General features: G+C 39.9%; 1 protein-coding gene and 1 long non-coding RNA gene across 8 annotated transcripts in view; one reads left to right on the top strand and one right to left on the bottom strand.

Moving 5' to 3' along the window:
- The window catches only part of LOC118506883 (homeobox protein prospero-like), a 102,308-nt gene extending 89,045 nt beyond the window's left edge, over positions 1–13,263 (top strand). For all 5 annotated transcript variants that reach the window (XM_036044649.1, XM_036044648.1, XM_036044647.1 and 2 more), the window contains one exon: positions 149–13,263. In XM_036044649.1, the coding sequence (XP_035900542.1) occupies positions 149–328 (180 nt within the window). In that variant the 3' untranslated portion in view covers positions 329–13,263. The remainder of the gene's footprint in view (positions 1–148) is intronic.
- The window catches only part of LOC118506885, a 78,777-nt gene extending 56,979 nt beyond the window's left edge, over positions 1–21,798 (bottom strand). For 2 of the 3 annotated variants that reach the window (XR_004905566.1, XR_004905567.1), the window contains exons 1-2: positions 21,287–21,380; positions 7,198–7,272 (exon numbers count right to left, since the gene is read on the bottom strand). This is a non-coding gene — a long non-coding RNA (uncharacterized LOC118506885). Of the gene's footprint in view, positions 1–7,197; positions 7,273–21,286; positions 21,381–21,688 lie in introns of those variants that run through there. The other variant, XR_004905568.1, reaches the window with a different exon arrangement.
- Between the last annotated feature and the right edge of the window lie 1,456 nt (positions 21,799–23,254).

Below are 23,254 nucleotides of genomic sequence, written 5' to 3'. Positions count from 1 at the left end.
GCATCACGTTCGATCCTTTTTCCTCGAAATGATCGAACGTCCAGTGTACCGCGTACACAAGCATGATAACCCAATTGGCAAACAAACAAATGCAACGATCAAATTATGTACGCATTACATTTGCTTCCCATCCCCATTATATCTGTAGGTGCCCCAAAATTTCCGATACGTTGTTGAGCAGACGCTGCGTGAATTCTTCCGCGCGATACAGGGCGGCAAAGACACCGAGCAGTCGTGGAAAAAATCAATTTACAAAATCATCTCCCGAATGGATGATCCTGTGCCGGAGTATTTCAAATCTCCGAACTTCCTCGAGCAGCTGGAGTAAGTGCTGAACACAAAAACCGTTACTAAAATGGCGGCACCACCACCAACGGAACGCGAGTGGTGGTGCCCGACCAAACAAAATGCCAAGAATGCTAGAGCGTGTCAACCAACAAAAACAAAACAGCAACAAAAAACGTAACTAACACAAAAGCAAAAACAAGTAAATACCAAAAAGCAAGCAGAGGCCAGCCAAGCCCTTCCGCGCTAAAGGAAAGCGGAGAAAAAGAAAAAAATGCAAAACTGAATTAAGGGCAACCGAATCAATAAATAGGAAAAAGAGGGACAAAAACAAAACAAAGAAACCAGAGAGTAAGTAATATATGAGATACACTAATTTGTGTATTGGAAACGAAACAAACTAAAGAAAAAACAGAAACAAAACAAAACAGAGAGTAATTTTATTATTAAAATTAAAGTAAATTATACAAAATTGTTATCTTAAAACAAATTTATGAACTATGAGTACTACGTGGGTGGGGACAAGCAACCTAAGAGAGAAAAAAAAGAGATAAAGTATGCCGGGTTGTAAAAAGGTATACAAAAACACGAGTGAGAGGAGAATGGGACAAAGAAACACGGAAGAACAAAAAGAGACTATATTATTTAATAACAAAAGTGAAAAACAAAAATCCTAAGCACGAACACGAAGCGAAACAATGACGAAGAAAAAAAACCAATGCGTTTACAATGCGTTTACAAAACCTATCCCAAACAAGCAAAAACGAACAGAAACAAATACAGAAAACACTTGTGGTTCCTAATAATGTAGTGCGCTTTTTCCCACTCAGACCGTGCGCGTCTGGCAATGTAAACCCCGCGCACACACACACAACACACATACACATGTAAAGCACAAGGAAAAACTTTAAACACTGGCAAAGTGTAGTAACTCAAAGTATGTGTGTGTGTGCCTTTATTACACACTACTACTACTACTACTACACGTGTGTGTGCAATCACTGTGTGCGTGTGTGCGTGTGTGTACGGGGAGTGCTATTAAACCACGGGAAAGGCCTTCAAATTTATCACTATCCGAGCGCAGCAACTGAAAAATTGCAAGCAAAAAGCCAAAAATAAGGCTCCTCTCATGGAAAGCAAAAAACAACCCCTCAAATTGTGGTATTTTTCGACAAAAAAGAGATTATCGAGGCGCGTTCTAAAGGAAAGTAAGAAAAAAGAAACTAGTATTTAGATGCAACAACAAAAAATCGAAAACAAAAAGCAAGACACCTACACGGCAAAACCTCAAAATTTACCAATTTTTAGTATATTTAAGGAAGCGAAACGAAAAATGGGGAAGGAAAACAAACTTAAAGAACACACACACTAAGAGGAGCGTGCACTTACTTGCTGAGTGCTGGAGCAAGTCGAGGAGCAAGAGAAAGGAACAGAAAAACAAGTGTTTGGAGAAACTTTAGGAAACGGAAGCTGCCAACAACAACAAAAAATGCGGGACAAAGCTAAAACTAACAGACAGCATTGCGACCGTGTTTCTGAACAGCAACTACTGATGTAAACTGTATTGCGCATCGTCGAACCTTTAGAGTATCTAATTTACGAATCGGCGTCTAAATTTATCCCTTGTACATTTGTGGTGTTTTTAGCCTATCGAGCATTCCTTTTTCTTTGGTCCATTCCCCCGGTTGTTAAACAGGATGTGTCTGAGATCGGGTTTTGGGGGTTGTGAGAGCTACCAGCTCTCCCCCAAGGGCGCTGGACTGATGATCCTTTAACAAGCATTCTTTATTTTACTGTATAGTCTAGTTATTAGCGCATTTAGTTTTAACGCCCTTTAGGTTTAGGCATCGTTAGCAATCGTGTATGAGAAAAATGAGTGCGCGTGTGTGTGTAAGTAGCAGTAGTAAAGCAGAAGCTTACACACTCAGAGATGCAGCAGATCGTGCGAACACCAAGATTAGTCCTTGGGCATAGAGATAGGGAGATCACTCGAAGCAACAGAAAATGGTATCAGACGATCGAAACACTGATGATGAGGCGTTGAACACTTCACGTTGTTTTTGGCAAAAGCAAAAGAAAAAAAATCTGTAAATATGTTTATTTATTATCATTATTATTATTTTTTACCGCTGCCGGTGGTCGGCAGCAGACCGAGGGTTGAAAATAAATTATGTTTATTGATCAAAATTCTAATATTAAACGAAGCAACAACAAAATAATTATCGAAATTCCAAATTAAGACACATCAACAACCCCATCTACATGGGGTTTTGTTTGATGATCGTCGTCATGTTTAGGTAGCGAAAGTGTTTTTTGTTGTGTATGATTTCCGGCTGGGGGGTGTTTGGCGTAAGAAAGTTTTTTGAATATTTTTAGGCTAAACTCACCTTTCGCGAGTCTGTTGCGCCTATACACAGCGAAAGTTGTGCTATAGTGCTACCACGCTATGGCTGCAGTGCGCACCAACACGAGCGTAAGGTGATCAAAATTAGAAGCAAAATTTGTTACTACTTCTGGAAAGAGGATGATGGAAAAATTTGTAAGTTTTCGGGTCGAGAAAGCGTAAGTTTCGTTTATTGTTTTGGCGTTATTTCGGCACTTTAGGCAAAAAAAGGAAAATTGAGGAAAGCGATAGAAAGAAAATTAAATGGAAGCGGCGAAATGTGTTTTGTTGGTGATGGTCCAGCGCCCTGATCCATGTTGCTTCGAGTAGATACGGAGAAAGACAGAGATGATCGCGTTCGTACATGATCTAGCGTGTGTCGTAGGCAAGTGAAAGGCAAGGAGGCGGTGTGGTGTACACCGAAGTTCTCACACAAAAACACACATGGTTGGAGGATTGTATACGTTGATGGTGGTAATTGGAACAACAAAATTAATTGTTTCTACCATTTAATAACGGGTGGTTATTCTATTAAACGAAACAGAGACGCGGCGAATTTAGCTTTTTTGCTTGTGATCGATGTACAAGAACAAACAAGGATCTTTTTGAGTTGTATTATTATTTCACTTTTTGGGATTGAACAGTGATTCGAACGATAAACAACCCCCAGTTGCACGTTTGCGAAATGATGATAGGGCGTTGAGATTTGGCACCAACGTATGTGTATACGCGTACGTACCCACAAACCTATTAGATCAATTACAATGAGAACCAAAAACGAAAGTATTGCAATAGAATCTTAACCAAGCTATGCGTTGGCAACAGTCGCGCACTTGCGGGTAGAAATGGAAAACACAATCCAGCCTGATCAGTTTCTGTAAACGCGCAGCGCGGGAAAGCTCGAACGAAAAATCACTTACTGAACACCATCTCCTTGTTGGCAAAGAAAAAACCAAAGCTTATTTGTAACGAAAGCATTCCTTTAAACACGCTGGAGATGTATAGGACACTCCCTGTGTCGATTGCTTTAGTTTTAGTATTTAGGATACTAATACTAAAATTTATTTAACAAACAACACGTATTCGTTTTCAAATGGTGGCTCATAGGAAAATGAGTAGCTATATTGAGCGTATGCCTATGAGTTGAAACCCTTCCCAAAACAACAAGGGAATCCATTACTAATAATCAGAAAAAAATGCATCCGCTGGATAAGTTATCCGGTGAGTTTCCTAGTCCAGTTAAACCAGCATCAAGCCTCCACATTAAGCTTCACTGCTGCGTGTGGAGATTTGTACGATCGCAGCAAAATTAAAAAAGGAGTTTCAAAAACTGTTTGCAAAATTCGAAAATGTCCTAATTTACAAACTCTAGCTTGCGCGCGAAGTAGACGAGAGAGACGAGAGACCTGCAAACGGTATATAGCAATGAGTTTAGTAGCACTAAGAGATATATTTTTTCGTCCTTATGATACGCATCATTACCTTATTATAATTGGCTTTATAATGAATGAGTACGCTTCTTCCAAACCATGGGAATGGTGGTTGTGTTGCGATGGTAGCATTGTTCACTACAACGCTACAACTCCGGGACAAAAACCGAAATTCGAGTCGCGCAAAACACAATCACACTGAACTGGTTTGAAAGAAGTGAGAAATGTACAAAACAAAAACAAAAAAATAAAGACAAAATATTACTATTTCCAAATCTATTAAAATTATTGTCCTCAAAATTGACATTTATCTCTCCATTACTATTTTATGTGGCCTTTCGTTTAATATGTATCAGTGTTTATGTTTTCTTTAAGTGTTTGATTTTTTATTTTATTTATTCCGAAATCAAATTGGATATGAAATTAAATGTTTTTTTTTAAAATAATATAAGCACAAGTTTTTCTATATATAAACATATTATTTACAATGACATAAATAATTTTTGTTTGACGACATACTCTGAATCAAAATTAAACCGACACGAACCGTGGTGGGGTTGTAAGTGAAAGTGGTGGAACGGACGAAGAAGTAATCCTATTTATATCATGCCTTCCAAAATTACGCAAAATTTTAAATAACAAAAAAAAAACGACGAAAGTAACTGAAATTGTGATATTAATCATTTAAAGTCACCATCGTCACCGGGCGCCATGGGTGGATTGATCAATCTGTGGATGTGAGAGCATGGTGAAACCAGGAAACAAGCACACAACCTTCCGATGGGCAAAGTGCAGGGTTCGCTACAGCTGTTGCTCGCTCCTGAAAATACCTGAAGTTCGTGTACGATGGTGACTCCGTGCTGCTGTTGACCGACGTTGCCACAGCAGCTCTAGTTTAGGGAATAATTGTTGCAAATCAAGAACTAAATCAAATTAAACCTCTTTTCGGTCCAAAACGCGTTTCGGCATAACTTTTAGGCATTATGATATATAAACAGGGGACACGGAGATACCGGTGTGGTCTCTGGCATGAATATGACAAACATTTTCGGCAAACTACGTAAGAAAGTGTACGTGAAAGAGGGAGAGAGAGTACTGTTACAGCATATTTGTTTGTTCTTATTGTTTTTAAAGCTGCCGTTCTGTTCTGAATGCCAGCGCTGCTTATGTTTTGTTAGCAGTTATGTAGAAGATGTGTGCATTTTTCTTTCACTTTGGATTGGGTGTGATACGCGTGATGTGTGTGCTGGGCCGATCCTATTCGGCCAGCAAAGACAGCAAAAGCTATCGAGTTATTGAATCGCCCCCGGAGGGAAATTCAACCCCATACCAGTGCGTCGGTGCCAGAGCCGACCCAGGCTTGTACGACTGTGTAACGGAATTGTTTGCGCCCCTTCCTGAACCCGGTGGCACAGCGCTTCGCTCATGTCGGTGTGACACCAGCAAACGAGGTGCGCGGAAGAAGCAAACATTAAATAGTAAAACAATAATACATGGATAGACAGCAAGCATACACTTAGTTTGTAAGTAACGATTTCACACCAGTATCTTACCACTACTACACAGGTCAACCACAAATCAAACACATCCACACAGCCACACAAACAGACAGTCATAGAACGTAAAAGCAGTAAAATAGCAGAGCAGAGAAACGGAGACATAAGTAAATGGTAGAGCTATATTAGTGCAGCAGTGCAGATGGGCTACACATGGGCCAGCGCACTGCTGGTACACAGTAAACTTAATCAATTCAATATTAATCAGTGTGTGTGTGTGAGTTACAAGCGCAACAAGCCAATTAGTGTAACACAAAACAATAGCCAGATAACTCAGCAATTTTTCAATTCTATACTTCAACCACAAACCGACAAACAGCAAACTAAATAACCCAAATCACGTCCGGTATGGGTGAAGATTTTTCCGGACCGTCGCTAGACGATCCTAGTTGGTCGCTGTACCGCGGGCAAGGTTCTGTATTAACCCGTACGCAGCTGTGCCGCGCTGTAAGGTTCTCGTAACCATACATTCGAACAAGCCAAGCGCACTCGACGACACACCGAACGGCCGTTTTTGTTTCCAATTTTCCAATACAACAAGATGGTCAAAAGCACGGCACACAGCACCATTCGGCCGCACTGTGACCATAAATTGATCAACGTTTCCTAAGCCCAGACAGGAAAGCTTCCCGTTTTCGGAGAAAAGATAATAACGAATTACTCATCCACGGGGAAAGAAAATCAGACGTGCAGACCGTTCCTGGCACGACGGGTTCTGCTCGAGAAAACCCTGCCTGTCAACCGAACGGATTCGTTCACTTAAACCGAACGTTGCGTTCGGGTGCGCGGCATCGTACGAGGATCATCGCTCGTCCAGGAAACGCCAGTCTGTTGGAGTCTGTGATTTTGCGCGATTTTCATCACGGGCTTCACACAGACCAAGTGTGTACTAGCCCGTCTACAACGCCACCCTGTAGCTGACGCCATGTGCCATACCACCATCGGCATCTTAGCGGCGCGGGCCGGTGTGCGCGTATGATTCGATCGCCATCGCCAATCGAAGATGCTGTTGGCGTGGCTTTCCTGTGTCTCTTTGCGCTTTGGAGCAAGATCCAAACGTACGTGCGACATAATTTGCAATTCGAAAAACGGCAGGTCCAACGTGTGCGCCCGTTCCCTTTCTGTTGCTTCAATTGCAGCACATGCACTGCGTACTTTGTGGAGCATTGGCTATTTGTTGGTAGTTCGTGCTTTTACCATTGCCGAAAGCGCTGTTTTGCTGAATCGCTCAAGTGTGCTGCACCCCGGCAGAGCTGCTACCGGAAAGCGTGGTAGAACTCTTCAGGAAGTCGTCTGATCAGGCGAAAACACACACCGTACATAAGATCCCGATGCCGACGGAACTGGGAATGGGGAATGAGTCCCATACCGGGGAATGATACTCGATAAGCTGCTGCTCTACCAACAGCCAAGTGTGTCGGTAGTTGCTTTTTGTAAATACTTTTTTCCATTTTGCCATACCTTTTTGTCCGTCGTTCTATTTATGCAAATTGTGTAGATTTTTTTAAAAATAATAAAATCTAATAATTGAGGAGAAACTTACGTTTAACATTTGCAAAGGGCTCTTCTTGATCTGACTAAAATTGATTTGCACAAGATTTGACGAACGTCTCGATGGCTGAAAAGAAAAACACATTGAAATGAAAACAAAAATTAGACTTCTAAGAAAAGTTTGGGTAAGTTTTGCGATCGTGCATGAATTGTGGGCTTTAGATGCATAATTTTGGTACTACTTGCTAACGATTCATTCTGATACCTTTTCAATTGTGTGTATTGGAGATATTTAAGGAGATATCCCAAATTTAATCGACATATGGGAATAAGGACATATCATTTCGATTTTATATTATGGAGAAATGATAAATGATTGTGGGTTTTCTGAACTATATAACCTGTTTTTTTTAATTAAGAATTGTTTCAACTTTGACCACCCGTAAATTATTCAAATTCTGTGCGGCGTTTCAAAAGAAAAAAAACCGAAACATCAATAGTCCTCCAAACGTGCAATGCTTTGTGCGGGTTAGCATGTGAAGTATAAGCTAGCTTTAAATGGAATCTAATTATTTACATCACCGACAATCACGGAGAGGTTGAATTGATTAAGAGCATGCAAAAGATTGCAATAGAATGGGTAAAAGTTACTCTTATCTGTTTAAAAATATTTTCCGTTTTCAACTGGATTCAACAAACACATATTTCTCAAGTCGATAAAGTAGCTTATTTCCAAACTTATAACTCATAAATTGACATCCTGCGTTATCGAATGTACGAATGATTATATATGCTCCGTTTTTAGTGCTTCCGTTTTGCGAGCGTACGAACATTTGTTCCACCAATTAGGTCACATCTAGAACACCTAAGTGAATGATAATTGAGCTAAAATTTAACCCATTTAAGAAGAAGCAAAATTGCAATGCAATACAGTTTACAGCAACGTCAGAAACATAACACACCAGCAATATAACAATCGTGAAGCGAAGCATACTGTCTGTGAACGTAGGAACAATTTTTCTGGAGAAAAACCCCTGCACTAACGTTACACTACATCACCAACAAACATCATCAAGAATTATGATACGCACACCACCACGACCACCACAAAAACCTTTAGAGAACGAAGGCGAGCAGAGAAATGAGCTGTTTTGGGCAAAGTTTAACAATTAATTTCTGGCCACAATAATATTCTGTTTAACACGTTTGGCGACAATTTAGAGACACGTTTCGTAACCGGAAGGACTGAGAGATTTTTCAGGTGAAAGTGAAAAGAAACGGCATCGCTTTATCGAAACCTTTTGAGAAGAACATGTTTCGGCATACTATACATTTATACATGTATTCAGATGAATGCAGAAGTGCTCGGTTGACATAGCATTTTAAGATCGGAAATAGCTAACGAAAAAAAAAAAACCACCAGGATACAATATACAGGATAAAACAACAACAACAGCAAACAATAGCAATCGCATTAATGAGCAGATAAATAATAGTAACGAGACAAAAAAGCATTGTCCTCCACGACACAGCCAGGATAACTATCACAGTAAATTGATTGATCAATTGCCACAGACAACAAACCAACCAACAGAACAGAACATCAAACGATTAGAACCAGATAAAAACCACACCTGAAATAGACTAGTCAATACGGTTGATTGACCGATTGACACCAATGGGTATTATAGAATGCAACATACTCAGGGAATAGTATTACTACCATTCGATAGTTTCCATATACCGTGCTGTTACGAAAGACAGACAGCACTGCTGTTTGTATGTGTGTGTGCGCGCGCGCGCGAATGTGCGTGATACAGTCATATACAGGATATATAATCATTAACCGTAATTTAAATTTAATGCAAATAAGATTCAATGAATGTTGTATAAAGCCGCTTGACAGCATGAGAACGAAACCGGAACCTGATATACTCCCCCATATTGCCAATTCTTTGTAAAAAAACAAACAGACAACCCAACCAACGAAACTAAGTATCCCGCAATGCAGTCACCGCCAAAACTCTGCAATCCCGGGCTACCAAACGTAGCAAACTCTGTGTAAACTACTAACACTAATGCAGGCTGTGATCGCACGTGTACGAAGAACCGATCCCATCGAACATTTCATAAAACTCTCGAGCTCGCAGGCGTTTACGCAACACGCCCAAACCAGAGGAGGATTCACGCACACCGATCCTCGGTGTGACGATCCTCTTCGATCCGTTTTTCCTTTGGTTATGTTTTAGTTTTGCGTTTTAAGTATCGATCTGTGTGCAATGAAGATCACCGCACAGCATCGCATTTATCATTTGCCGAATGTTAAGAAACAGAACGAATGTGAGAAAAATAAACCGGTTATTAAAATAAAATGCTAGCATCTTCCCCACGCTCGCATAAGGCACCCCCTAAACGACCATCAGTTTAGTGCATACAAAACCAAGCACAGAGAGCACGTGGGGAAGGAATAACATGGATGCTAGAAAAAAAGAATTTTTCTTTTCGCTTAAGTTTACGAAGTGAAAACAACAACAAATGATGAAACATACATAACAAAAACAAAAACATCATAATCGCAGTTTGAAGGAGAAGATGATGATGCAGCAGAAAGCGTAATGAACGAGGAGACACTATCAATTTAATGCATGGAAAATGAAATTGTGGGTCAGAATGGAAAGGTAAAAAATCCAATTCCCATCCAACCGACCAACCACAATCACATTTGAAACAAATAATATACTGGACAAACTTCGTGAACAAAACTTTCAAAATGAATATGATTAGAGCAACGAAAGGTTGAACTAAGCACTGGAAATCAAACAACAACAACAACAACAACAACATGAAAAAAAACAAGGAAAACGATTTCATTCTAAATCTCCTGTTGAAATTAAAAACCCCCTAATGTTCATATTGTGGAGTAAAAGAATGAGAGTATTTGCTTTCCAAATTAAGCAACTCGAAAAAAAATCTTAAAAGTTCCGTAAGATTTCATTTGTCTTTTCCATTTTTGGCGAAAAAGAAAATTGGTAGAAGAAGAAAAAATCCTAAAATTGGCCAACATTTTCTATCCCACATTTATGACATGTGATTTTATCCATCAAAATTTCTCTTTATCGAAATTTGAGCATAATACAGCTTTCCTGTTTGATGCATAACCATATCGTTTAAAGTACAGTATAAATGTGTGAAATAAAGCACAGACAGCAATGGGAGAGACAGAGAGACAGTCAGGAAACCCAATCTGTATAAATTTAGCAATGTGTGTGTGTGAGTGGACACCTTAAACAAAAACGAACATCATTGCTATAATAAGGACTTGAACAAGCAGAACACAACAAAATTGCAAAAATGCTTTGACTTTTACGCTCGCGATCGTTCGATCGATCGATCGAGTAAGATTTTAATTGTCTAATTTTGCGTTCCACAATTTTCGATTCGATTGAAAGTCAAAAACACGATTACAGAAATTGAAAACCGAAAATGAAGAAAAGCTATAAATTCCATTTCCAACTGAGTCATTTTTGGAACGAAGCAGTAGCGACGTTTTTAAATCTATGATTCCAAGTTTCAACCAAAAATGCAGAAAGAGTAAATGCAAAAAAAAACACGGGAAGGAGGGAAAAAACTGCTGTTTGATTATATTTAAATCATACAAATTAATCATTTCAATTTGTAATAAACTCGAAACCAATTTTTCACACACGCATCGCCGGCATGACGTTGATACGAAGGCCAAACCGGTGAAACGGTCACAACGTGCACACACAGCGACCAAACATACGGTTTCGGCACACGCACACAGCAACCATTCATCTCTGCGCGTCTGTGCGATGTTGCTGCTGCTGCTGCTGCTTGGGAATTCAAAATCAAACAGACAAACTCTAACCCACCGATTTTCGGTACTCCCGTCAATAAAGCTGGGTGAGTTTTGGACGACATTAGATGGCATTGATGAGGAAGAAAAAAAATATTTAAAAAACCCAAAAAAAATACATCTTCACATCACATGCATACGTCCTCCTCTTTTGGTTCAGCTGCAGCGGCAGAGTTAAGGCAACACACCGAACACCGGTTTGGGTTGTGCAGTGTGCAAGTTCGCTGACGTTCACCGGCTCCAGCTACGGAATCCGTAGCGAGCCTTTTTTCCCCCCATCAACCAACGGCGCCTGTTTGCGTGTTAGCTACTTTATATACACCGAAACAAACTAACACAATCTCGCATGCTAATATTAAAAAAATAAATTTTAAAACATACTACAAAACATGCCAACCAAAAAAAAAACACATTTGACAAACATTTATATGAAAGTAAACATAAAAAACAAACTAAAACCAAAATCTGATCACAAAAATAACAATCGAAATGATATCGCGCACGCTAACCAACTATCGCGCCCGCTGACTAGTGTCGCTGTAGCACGCAGCAACATCTTTGCACGACAGCCACACACTAGAGAGGCGAGCAGATGTTGGAAGCGACATTACAAAACAACAACCGTACAACAAATTGTTCGAAGAGCGATCGAAAACCGACACCACCACCACTGTCAATCAGTTTTCTCGATCGCTCTTCCCATCACTACTGGCGACCCAACCATCATCGCGTGATAGTGACCGAACAATAGCGATTTGATTTTAGCAACAATCGAACTTTGGCTAACATACGTATCACTTTTGAAACAGTCTGGCTAGAAATGATCTGATCACAGTAAAATATGAGTAAAAATGAGAACCGAAAATAACAAACAAAAAAACCAAACCGAAAAACACAACAAAACATCTCCAAAAGTGAGTTAACAATCGAGGACAGTTCAGTTAAATCAGCTGAGTAACAAAACAGGCAACAAAACAAACAAACCTAAAACAAAACCGAAGAACAACCAAAACATTGAAGAAGCAAAATCGGGAAAAAACAACCTATTTATGTTCAGTTATCAGACAGGATAAACCGGATCCTTGTTTTCGTTGTTACAGCAGGAAACAGCAGTTTTGTAGCAGTTTCGAGCCTAACAAACACTAACGCGCATTTTGGTGCATTTTTTATCAAAGTTTTTTTTGGTTTCCGTTTCCGTCTACTACAAGCGATTGGCAGAGGATATTATGTTTATTGGTCCACCGTACAACAACAACCAAGAAAAAAAAAACACAGGAAACAGCAATAGACAGTTATACAGATTGCTGAGCAGATTTATGATGGTGATTTATATGTTACGTTTTATGTACGCCTTTTGGAAAAGTTTTGTTTTTTTTTTATTTCACTTGATTGCTATTCCTATGTATTTATGTATTTTTTGTTTTTCTTAAGCATTGTTTGTTATTCTATATGTTTCGATCAAAAATAGAAGTTTTATTCTTCAACTTTAAAAATTATTTTAATTTCACTCAACATTTAACTTTTAAGAAGACTTTTTTTTATTTTCAAAATATTCTTTCAGATTGTATTGTTTGTAAAAACCATGATTTAATCATCATTGTCACAAATCTGCTCAGGGCAACAGAACATATAAAATATACTGGAATGATTTTTCATCTTTGAACAGAACTCAAACCGAAAAGTAACGTTTTTCATTTCCAATTGAGTACAACCATCCTATGTTGAAGCATAAAGAAGCAAATAACAAACGAAAAACCAAACAAACAAAAAATCAATCCAAGCAAAAGCAAAACTACAAATCCACAATCATTACCGTTTCACCGTAATCCAATTTTATGATCAAAATTGACAGCAACAGAGAAAGAAACAGAACCGATAAATAATCACACAGTTTGAAATGAAAGCAACAACACAAACGAAATTGCTCTTAACAAAAAAACGAAAACAACCATCTAACGATACGATTTAGCTGCGCCAGGCTAGTTCGTGAAGCAACCAGAAACAACAGAAGAACGAAACAACCTACAACAAAATGAAACCAAAAACCAAAAAAAAAACATATGAACATCCAAAGTAAGCAAAATTCAAAATTTGTTGATGTATGATGTTCATGACAACATCATCGCTGAGAACGAGCCGAACCATTAATATGGGGGAGGCTCACCAAATAAATATCTAATCACGTAAAATGGAATGAAGTATACCAACATCACCAGGTCAGGAATAATAGACGCTGAAAACATCTGGAAAAGAGAAAAAATGCAGTAAATAACAACAAGCAACAACAGAACAAAGAACAAAAAACAAATCAAAGAATTCACAGCAGAATTTTCACTTCTATTTTTGCAATAGTAAAAAATATATTCTCATCCATCTCGCAGCATCCCTCAGCTGCAGCCACTGGATGGTAATATATTGCACAGTTTTTAGTTTACAATAGAAACCGGCAAAGCACGAACAACGGGGCCACCACAACCGGGGCAAGCGCACCAAGCACTTGTCTAGGGGGTGGCGCCCGCGTGCGTTTTTAAACTAATATAATAAAAAAACCAACAAACAAAACCAAATGAATCACATCAGCAAAGACAACACATCACCACCAGCAGCTGAAATAGCGAAATGAAATTTTATTTCTCATAATTTTTCACTCAAACAAACGCAACCGTAGAAAGAGATGGACGATCAAATACCAGCTCGGTTCGTCCGTTGCAACTCTATGCACGTCGCAGAACGTCGTGCGATCGCACCTTACCATCTTTACGATCGCGCAACACGAACATCGGGCGTTGTGCGTGCATAAGGTGCGACAGAAAGTAATGAACGCAAATCAATTTAAAAAAAAAGAAAGCAACCCACAAAAACAAAACCATAGAAATGAACGAAGAACGAATCTCTATTTTCCATTTCATTTGCAATAGTCACACCACAACCACAACCAAAAAACTCCGTACATAGCAGGACCGTACCGCGATCAGCGGTCTGTGTCCCACAACCATAATAACGTGGGGTGATATTGTCAATCTCTTGAACAAGCAACACACGCAGCAAAACCACCACCCAACTACCACCAATGCCATGATCCTCCCCGATCGAAATCGATCTTCCTTACCAACAACCACCAATCATCCTCCTTACCATAGAACAACAATAGCAGCAAACAAACAATAGAACTAATCCGCAAAAAAACGAACGAAAACCCTTCAACCACAAACAGTCGAAGTGCCTGAGGTCATGCCTCCGACCGACCGATCGGAAGTGACTTTTTTAATCATAAGTAACCGAAACTAGCAGCCGCAGCAGCAGCAGCAGCAGGGTATGTTGTGTGTATGTGTATGTATATATAGTGACACGATCGGACGGACTATCGACCTTCGGCTGTTCCGATATAAGTGCAAAACCGTACAATAGTTAAATAATTGCAAAACATTTTAAAACGCAGCAAACAAACACAAAACATGGTATTTAAGCAAAACATTGACATAATCAAAAGCGGCGTGTTTTGTAAGCAGATTGACGATATCACTCCAGCGGCAAACAGGAAACAGGAACGTTTAAATAAAGCAACCACTATTCAAACCACAGTAAAATACAGATGAAGCGCAAACAAAACAGAAAAAACTAGCAAACAAACCAAACTACTCAATAGGCTAAAATAAATGAAATAAACCGGAATGATTTAAAGTACAACACAAACCACTTTTTTACAAAAAACAAACGAACAAATGCAAACGATAATAATATTGAAATCAAAGCAACAAACAGGAGATCTTAATCGAAAAGCAAACCGCAAAAAACCAACCAAACTCAATAATAGTAAAACAGAAAAAACAGTAACAACAGCAACCAACCAACCAAACAAAACAAGCAAGCAAGCAAGCAACAACAAAAAAACAGTAAAAGCCAGAAAACAAACAATAGTAATAAAATGCAACAACAGATGATATATTTATATTTTTATACAAATCTTATTACAAGAGCCAACGCAGGACCCCGGACCCTAGGGCCCACTGGGACCGCTGCAATAATCCGGCAATGCGTGACTTGGTCCATATCTCCTGACAACTGGGGGAAGCTTTGGACCTCGTTTGCCGACGTGCAGTCCCGCGGGTAAAGCGAGCAGAACGAACCGGGGGGAACTGTACGCGGGGAAATATTTAAGCAAAAGGTTCTTCTAATGTGAACATTCTTCACCAAACCAACCAAACCTTCAACCCTACCGAGCATTACCATCTCTGTTTGTGTAGGGTGTCCCCCGATGGCAGCAACAGTGTATTGTGATGAGCACAATAACTAATATCTTGGGTGGGATTTTGCGGGGGAGGGGAAAAGGAGGATGATCGGGGAACGCAAGGCAAACGGTGGGACATAACAACACACTCGCCACGCTGGTTTGCCACCAACCCGAACCGACCTCTAACCCTCTGCCCAGCCCACTACCACAACAAGAAGAAGAATATTACAATAACGAAGCAAAATCCAAAATGGAAGCAGAACAGTGAACACACACAAACCATATAGTCGTTTTATATATTGAAATCAGTAAATTTAACATTAAACATCCTTATTTTTAAACATTTTTCTTTTCCAAAACCAACAACAACAACAACAACAACAGCAACAACAACAGCAAACAACAACAAAAGCAAGCAACACAATATAATGAAAAAAATAGAAATATGCGCGAACACTGACGACGAATCAACAAATATGAAAAGCTTAACAACCCAAAACCCACAAAAAAATAAGCAAAAAACCAATTGAAACAAGCCAAAAAAACGCAACAACACGTAAAAGAATCCAATTCTCTCAAAGAAGAAGAAAAATGACAACACTCAGCAGACTGTTAAAAATGTGATCAGATATATATACATATATATCATAAACAAAAGGTAAACTATATATATATATTATTAATAATAATGATAATGCATACATACCTGTAATATGTATTAGCAAACCGTAACTAAATCAATAGAGCAAAAAGGTCGAATGACGAATGATGTGAGTAGAATATTTAATCGCTAATAATCGACGCACGCACACACAGGCACAACTCTCACAGGCCTCTGTGAGTTGGTGAGTGCTGGTGTGTGTGTGTGTGTGTGTCGATCTCCATTGTTTCCCAACGTATTGTAACAGACAAAAAGCAAAACAAAACTTTTGAGTAACGGAAAAAAGAAACATTCACGCACCGCACGCCCGTCGCAAAAAAAACTGAACTGTTCGTTCGATTTTGATTTGATTGGCAAAGAAAAAAAAAGAACGGGTCCCCTAAAGCCCCCTTTTTTCAATGAGAAGAAACGAACGCAAAATTGGAAAGTACTAACCCAACTAGCTACTGTAGCTAAGGAGGAAGCAGAACAAAACACTACAAAACGAAGTGAATGATTTACGTTTTCTTGTTCTTCTTTTTTTACAACTTTTTGCGAATATTCGCTGTTTAATATTGAAATTTTATATACAACATGTTTTTATATATACCGCAGTGTCAGAGCGCAACAAAAACTAGGAGGAAAGAGAGAGAGAGAGAGAGAGAGAGAGGGAGAGAGCGAGGGAGATGCAAGGGAACGTGAGATTATTATAGCAAAAAGCGAAATTGCAGAGGAGCAAGACATTTATGGCACGGAAGCAACTATTTATACAAAAGGCGATACAAACCGCTAAAACAAACGCAGAACTGTTAAATGTGCGTAACAAAACTGAACGAGAGGGAGAGAAAGGGATAGAACAGAGAGAGAGATAGATATACATATAGATATATATACATATATATTTATACAGAGTATAATTTTACACACACACAAACAATAGAACAATAGAGAATAAATGCCATTGCCAGCCAAAATCCAAACGAATCGTCGTTCGGTCAGGACAGGGTTCAGTGCTCCGCTTCGCTTCTTATCGAGAGCTAGAGGGGAGCCCAACTGTCACTGGACGCGATGGTTCCCTTTGGACCACAAAAATACGCAACCAAACAACAAAACCGGAATGATTTCAAATTTACCAGTTCAGTTGAAATAGTATCTGTGCACGAGGTTCCCCCGATACACACAGGCTGTGGTCGTTTGTTATAAATGTATGGGAAAAGAGCTTCAAACATGTGTTCAAAACCCGTTTTCCCACGGTGGAGATCTCTCCAGCGTGAACGTGGTGTTGTGCCCTAGTGGTGTTGGTAGCTTAGTGGACCCCGACACGACTAGCAGACAGGATCCAGCCGAGCAGTATAGGACAGTGCACAGGTAACCACAGGGATATCTTCTTATGATTTTTGAAATGACAAAACAAAGCAAAAACCATGTGAGCACACAACCGCGCCACCGTGCACGTGTTGAGAAACAAATGTTTGTGATATTACCGAAACAACACAAATCTAGGATTACTACTACCATATGGAGCAAGGAGAGCAAGGAGAGTAAGCCGTTATCGATATAAGATACATACAAACATACAATCCAAAGTACCATGAACATTTCGTTTCGCGTACATGCGTATTCGCAACAGTAGCACGCAACGGTCTCGTTGGCGACTACTGACGTACCGTGTGAGATGGAACCAGGTTTTTTCATCGCAACAAACTTTATTGGTTACAGTTTTTGAACAGCAACAGTTATTGCCTTATTTTTGAAAGTTATAGGTAAACGCCAGAAACAAATACAAAACCAACCGTACTGCGGCGGGCGCAAGAACTCCCATACACGCAGTACTGCTGACGCACACACTACTTAAAACCGTCACTCGGGGAAAGGACATCTTCCGACCGCTTAGAACACCAACACACACGCGCACACCCTGACTTTACACCTGTCAGTGGGTAAGTGCGGTGCAAAAGTGACGGGTGACAAGTCAATCAAACGATCGATCGATCGATTTGTGCCTTTTCCGCGTGCCGGAAGTGGTCTGATCGAAAGATTCATAGAGTGAGAGTGAGAGAGGGAGAGAAGAGAGAGAGAGAGAAAGTGAACGAAATAGGGAAAAATAGCCTTCTTGTCTCTGCAAATAAGTAACGTGACCACATGTAGCGTATCAATATCCTTTTCGCGGCGCAGTATGATCAGTAAGCAAACAAACACTGACATTTTGGAGCAAAACCAAAAACCTAGACCCAAAAACACTCGGTGCGATTTGAATTTGAATTCTTGTAAGGAAAATGTACGATCAAATTTCATATTTAGCGATTTTTCAAAAACGCCGAACTGTGCTTGTGTAATTTGTGCATTACATGATGATCTAGCACAGATCGTGAGATTATTGCTATGGCATAGCTGGGGTTGGATTGCTTTTTATGAGTTTTGTTGGAACTCTGTAACAAAAGTTGTATTTATTCGACGAACAATTTAAATAGAAATTTTAAAACAAAATCAAATCAAATCTTGAATGTATTTAGAGACTGATTGGAAATGCCAAAATTTCACATCCTTCAGGACACAACTTTTGCATATAAAAACTTTAGAAAATTTTGAATGCTCGAATCCTGCATCCAAGAAGAATGCTATAAAAATGGTGCCAACAGGTAGGACCCAAGTGATCTGTATCAGGTAGTTGGGACTTTAATCATGGCTGTCGTCTAATTAAATAAATGTTCGCATTTTCCCCTTCTTTCTGTGTCTTAACGATCAGTTGCAATTCTGTCATGGATACAGAATAATACTGGTACTGGATAAGATGCTGAGCTCGCCTCTGATAGAGGAGACAGGTCTGACTTTGAAATGGACACTATCGAGTTCAGTTAGAAGTCAGTTGGAAGGGATTTTTTATAAACTTCATTAGCTTATTCTGAGCGATTGTCACATCAGCTGCAAGTTTTCTATAACAATGTTCATGTTTTCCAGAACTTTATTAACCGTTTAGATGGTTGCACGGAATTCGGGATTTTCACTACGATAAACCCACAAGGCAATGCAGCCTCTGTGTTCCTCAACAATTTTTGAAATATTTCCATAGTTCAGAAGTAACTTCTAATCGTTGACTAAAAGTGAGTAGCTGTTGTATAACGTGAAAACTAGTAAGTCGTCTCGATTTATCTTCCTACTTCCAACTTTTCGCTTATGTGGATCATGCTCATTCGATCATGACGATTCGATGCATTGATAGGACACAGGATATTCAAGTAAAACATTAAAATGTGAATGTTGATTAAAATTGAATTGGAAAACTTTAATTTCCAACCAAAACTAAGCACTTGAAAGCATAACTGTTTAAATAATTTTTTTAAAATCAAGCACAGCCACTCACGGATAATGCATAGCAACAATCGTTAAAAAATACATTTTTTAATTTCCAAACTAACTTACTATACTTCCAAACCTATACCAAATCCAAGACTAGACGATACGAAGCATTATTTTTGCATAATCGGCTATTCAAAAGCACCATGCTTAAATTGAAAAAAAAAAAACATTGAAAAATAAAAACACTTGCTTCAAAATTACATCCAAAATCAGAACAAAATGCTACACAAGACTTCAAAGGCCGCGTGACGGCAGTGTGCGCAATGACCACCTCTTTTTGCAATCCCGTGCGCCAGAGATAGCTGCAATTGAAAAACAAAAACGAAACACAACAACAAAGCAGTAACAGTTAAAAGCAAACAACAGAATCAATAATAATTTCAAACAATAGTGCCAGAGAACTTTACCAATGTAACAATTTTCACAAACCATAATACAATCTTATTTTTGATCGCAATAAGTATTTTTACCGAGACCGAAGCAATTCGGCAGTAATGGAGGAGAGCGACCGTTTACAATAGTGTTTAAACAAAGCAAAAGAGAACGAAAAAAAAGAAGAATAAGTGCGAACGGAACGGATGCAGAAGTGCGTTGAGTGTATAACCGACAGGCCGTACGTAATCGGCCAAATCGGCCAGTGCGCAAAGCCAATCAAATCAATCTTTTAGTGTGTAGCGCACTGGAGATTTGCATCAATTCTACCTTAGCCATTTTCCATTGGCCCACACCAAGCCACGAAGAAGTGTGAATGTGTACATCATGTTGGGAAACAGGCGCGTGTGTGTGTGTGTGTGGTTTTGTGTAACCTCAAATACAAATCACATCACACCACCACGCGGCAAATGCATAAAACCACGAATGATAAAGGGCTGATTGTCATTTACAACAAAACACCCAAATGTAAGCCAACGAGAAAGGAGGAAACGAGAAAGGAGGGAGAGAACACAGAAAACGAGCATGAAATTGTATTCCTTCAAACTTGTATAGCCATAGCCATGTAAGCACTGAACTTAATAGAATTTCCAACTGCTGCCGGCAGAGTCAGGAACGGGCCGGTAGAGGTCCGTTTCTGGTCCGATAGCAGTACCAACTGTATCATAGTTGTATATAGTACGCGAGTGCTGAAGTAAACAAATACACGCTCATACCGCAATCACACACCGAGAAAAAATGAGTGTGTGTGTGCGTGTGGTGTACGTGTGATCACCGATCAAACCCAACTAACTAATAATAAGTCGAGCAAAGACACACAAAAAAGCGAGAGTTTTATGAAATCGATAACTGACCGTTCTGAATCGATCGTAAAGTCGTAGCGATCACAGCCTGCATCAAACCGTCATATAATTGAAGAAAGTGAAGTAATAGGCCAAACTACTAGCCACAAACTAGTAGCATTCACAAACAACACAACAACAAACCGGTTCCGTCTCGTGCAAAAACAAACAAAACCAAACCAGATCAAAACTCAAACAGTGGTAAATGGGGAATTATTTTGTGCAAAACCGAAGCAGCAACAAAACCGCTTTAGTTTACTGGTATTTGATTCCGCATGATCACTAGCCACTAGCAGAACCGACAGACTGAATGTACAGAATGCGGCGAAAACCGCGCCGCCGAACCGCGAACCTTGTGTGCGACACAAGCAACACAAATACAAATGTGATGCGCACATGTGATCATCGTTGTAGCTGTGAATTTGTGAGTGTACCACCGATCACCGGACTATGACACAACACCCAAAACAGGACACTTGAAACCGGGCGTACCGGGGTACCAGCTACCAGGACGTCCCAGAAGCAACGCATGCCTCCCGAGAGCGAGGTCATGTAACTTACTACCCAAGCAATAGTCACACAGCATCCGACGCAGTTGTCGAGCGTGGACCAGAATGTGTATGTGTGGGAGAGAGAACAAAGGGGAGAAGGAGGAAACAGGAGGATCCTCGACAGTGTATAGGCAACTAGTAAAACACTCCCGCCCCATCCCCGGGAAAAACTACCCCCAAAAATGCCCTTCAATTCTTGTAATCCACTCACTCTATTTCCCATTTTTCCGTTGTAATTGTCCGTACCAGTCCGTAGCAGCGATCGAGCCTCGGTAAGCGTTGTGACGTTTCTGTCGGCCAGCGCACTGCTGATGCTGCTGCGTCCGTAACTACAAACGCACAACCGCACACACACCGCCGGAAAGGGCAATTCGTAGTCGTTGAATCTACCTGGTACAAAACACAGCAACGTACATATGTTGTACAAAACGAGCAAGCAAGCAAGCAAGAAGCAGCAGTTAAAGCATACACACACGCGAGCGCGCGCGCGTGCAGAACAGCAAAACAAAAACGAACTTAAACTCAGTATATGAGCTATCGAATGGTGGTAGGCTACTCTCGTCAAACTTCAATATATGAATATATACAAGCACACACAAGCAAATCAGCTTACTTTCAGATGCACCTCACCGACTAGTAGCAGACTGCTAAGGACGCCAGGCCGGGATCTGAAATGGGCACCTCGAACTACAACCAAGGGTATCAGATCCTGTGCCGACGTTTGCGGTAGCCTCGTTACGACGCTGATGAGGCCGCATTCAGGAGGGAGCAGCGAGAAATAAAATGGGGAAGCAGCTATGGGGCCAGTGCAAGAACAGCAAGCAGCAACCACTGCTAATAATGCTGACTGCTGGTTAACACTATCTGAATGATGGAAAGCAATACAATCGTTTCCAATGCCGGACATGGGAGGATGAAGCAGAGAGAGAGAGAGAGATAAAGAGAGATGAAAGAGAGTGACAGCAAACACACCAATGTAATGGCTGTCGGAGTTGTGAAGAGTTAGTACATGATCTCATACGCATACGCGATCATTGTCACACCTTAAAAACACAAAGAAACCAAACACACACACACACACATAATCACACCGAAACTAATAGCTTCTCATTATCATCTCGTATCGAACGTTGGTAGAAGTGAAACATCCTAGCAGCGATCAGCACATTCCATCCATCGATCGATTGTGGAAGTCGACTGGGCAAAAGCGAAGAACGAACTGGCTAACTGCTAGTAGACAGGGAGGGATACTAACGACAGGCAGATGTGTATATTTTGTTTCTCGTTACGTTACTCGTATTATTATCACGATTTTTAAATGGCGAAACTTTCATAGACTACGCGACAATTTGGTGAGGATAAAGAAAAACAGTTTACAACAATCTTAGTGCGTATCAAAAACGAAGCAAAAAAGTGAACATTTCTAAAACAACCAACAAGCAAAAGTCCTTCTCGCGCAACGTAACGGCGACGCGTTACATACCAGAAGCCAGACTGTGTGGTGTAATAACGTGCATCCCGTGAAGCGGAGTGTGTGTTTCATGGCGATTTGTGTTAGAGAAAAAATCCCCGTTCAAACAAAAACACATTGCGCGAAAATACTAAATAAGTTTGTGTTTGGGTTTTTGAAACAAAACCAGCAAAGACAACCCGTTTGGAACAGCGTGTTATAATTTTTGGTCTGACATTTTGTGAAATCTAAAATCTACCTCATATTAAGATATATTTTTAAGCGGCAGAAGAAGGCGCTAGGCGACGCCGACGAACAATGTGTAGCAAGAGTGAAAAGGTGAACTACTCAAAACAAAAACAAAAATCTCTAAAACGACGCGTAACGGCGTACCCCCAAAAAAGGAGGAACGGGTGAGTGTAAAGAAAGTATATGGAATAATATTTTTAAAACAAAGTATAAACAAAACTAACACGAGAAACCAAACGTTTGGGAAGGAACATTTAGAGAACACGTATGAAATTAAGCAAAAGAAGAAAAAACTTTGGAAATAAAACCCATTTTGAACGCTGAGTAGTTTACGGAAGAAGACAAAACGTTTTGCACAACACAGTACTCTGCTTTGGCATGCATTGGCGTTTGAAATTCAAAACGTCTGAGAAAGAGAGACAAAACAAGAGTTTAGCATTTCCTTCGGCAGCACGCTAAACGTTACATTTAAAACGTTTC

The sequence above is a fragment of the Anopheles stephensi genome, chromosome 2, assembly GCF_013141755.1.
Source record: "Anopheles stephensi strain Indian chromosome 2, UCI_ANSTEP_V1.0, whole genome shotgun sequence".
Lineage (NCBI taxonomy): Eukaryota > Metazoa > Arthropoda > Insecta > Diptera > Culicidae > Anopheles > Anopheles stephensi.
The sequence above is the reverse complement of the archived record's forward strand: the minus strand, read 5'-3'. Positions and strand labels throughout refer to the sequence as shown.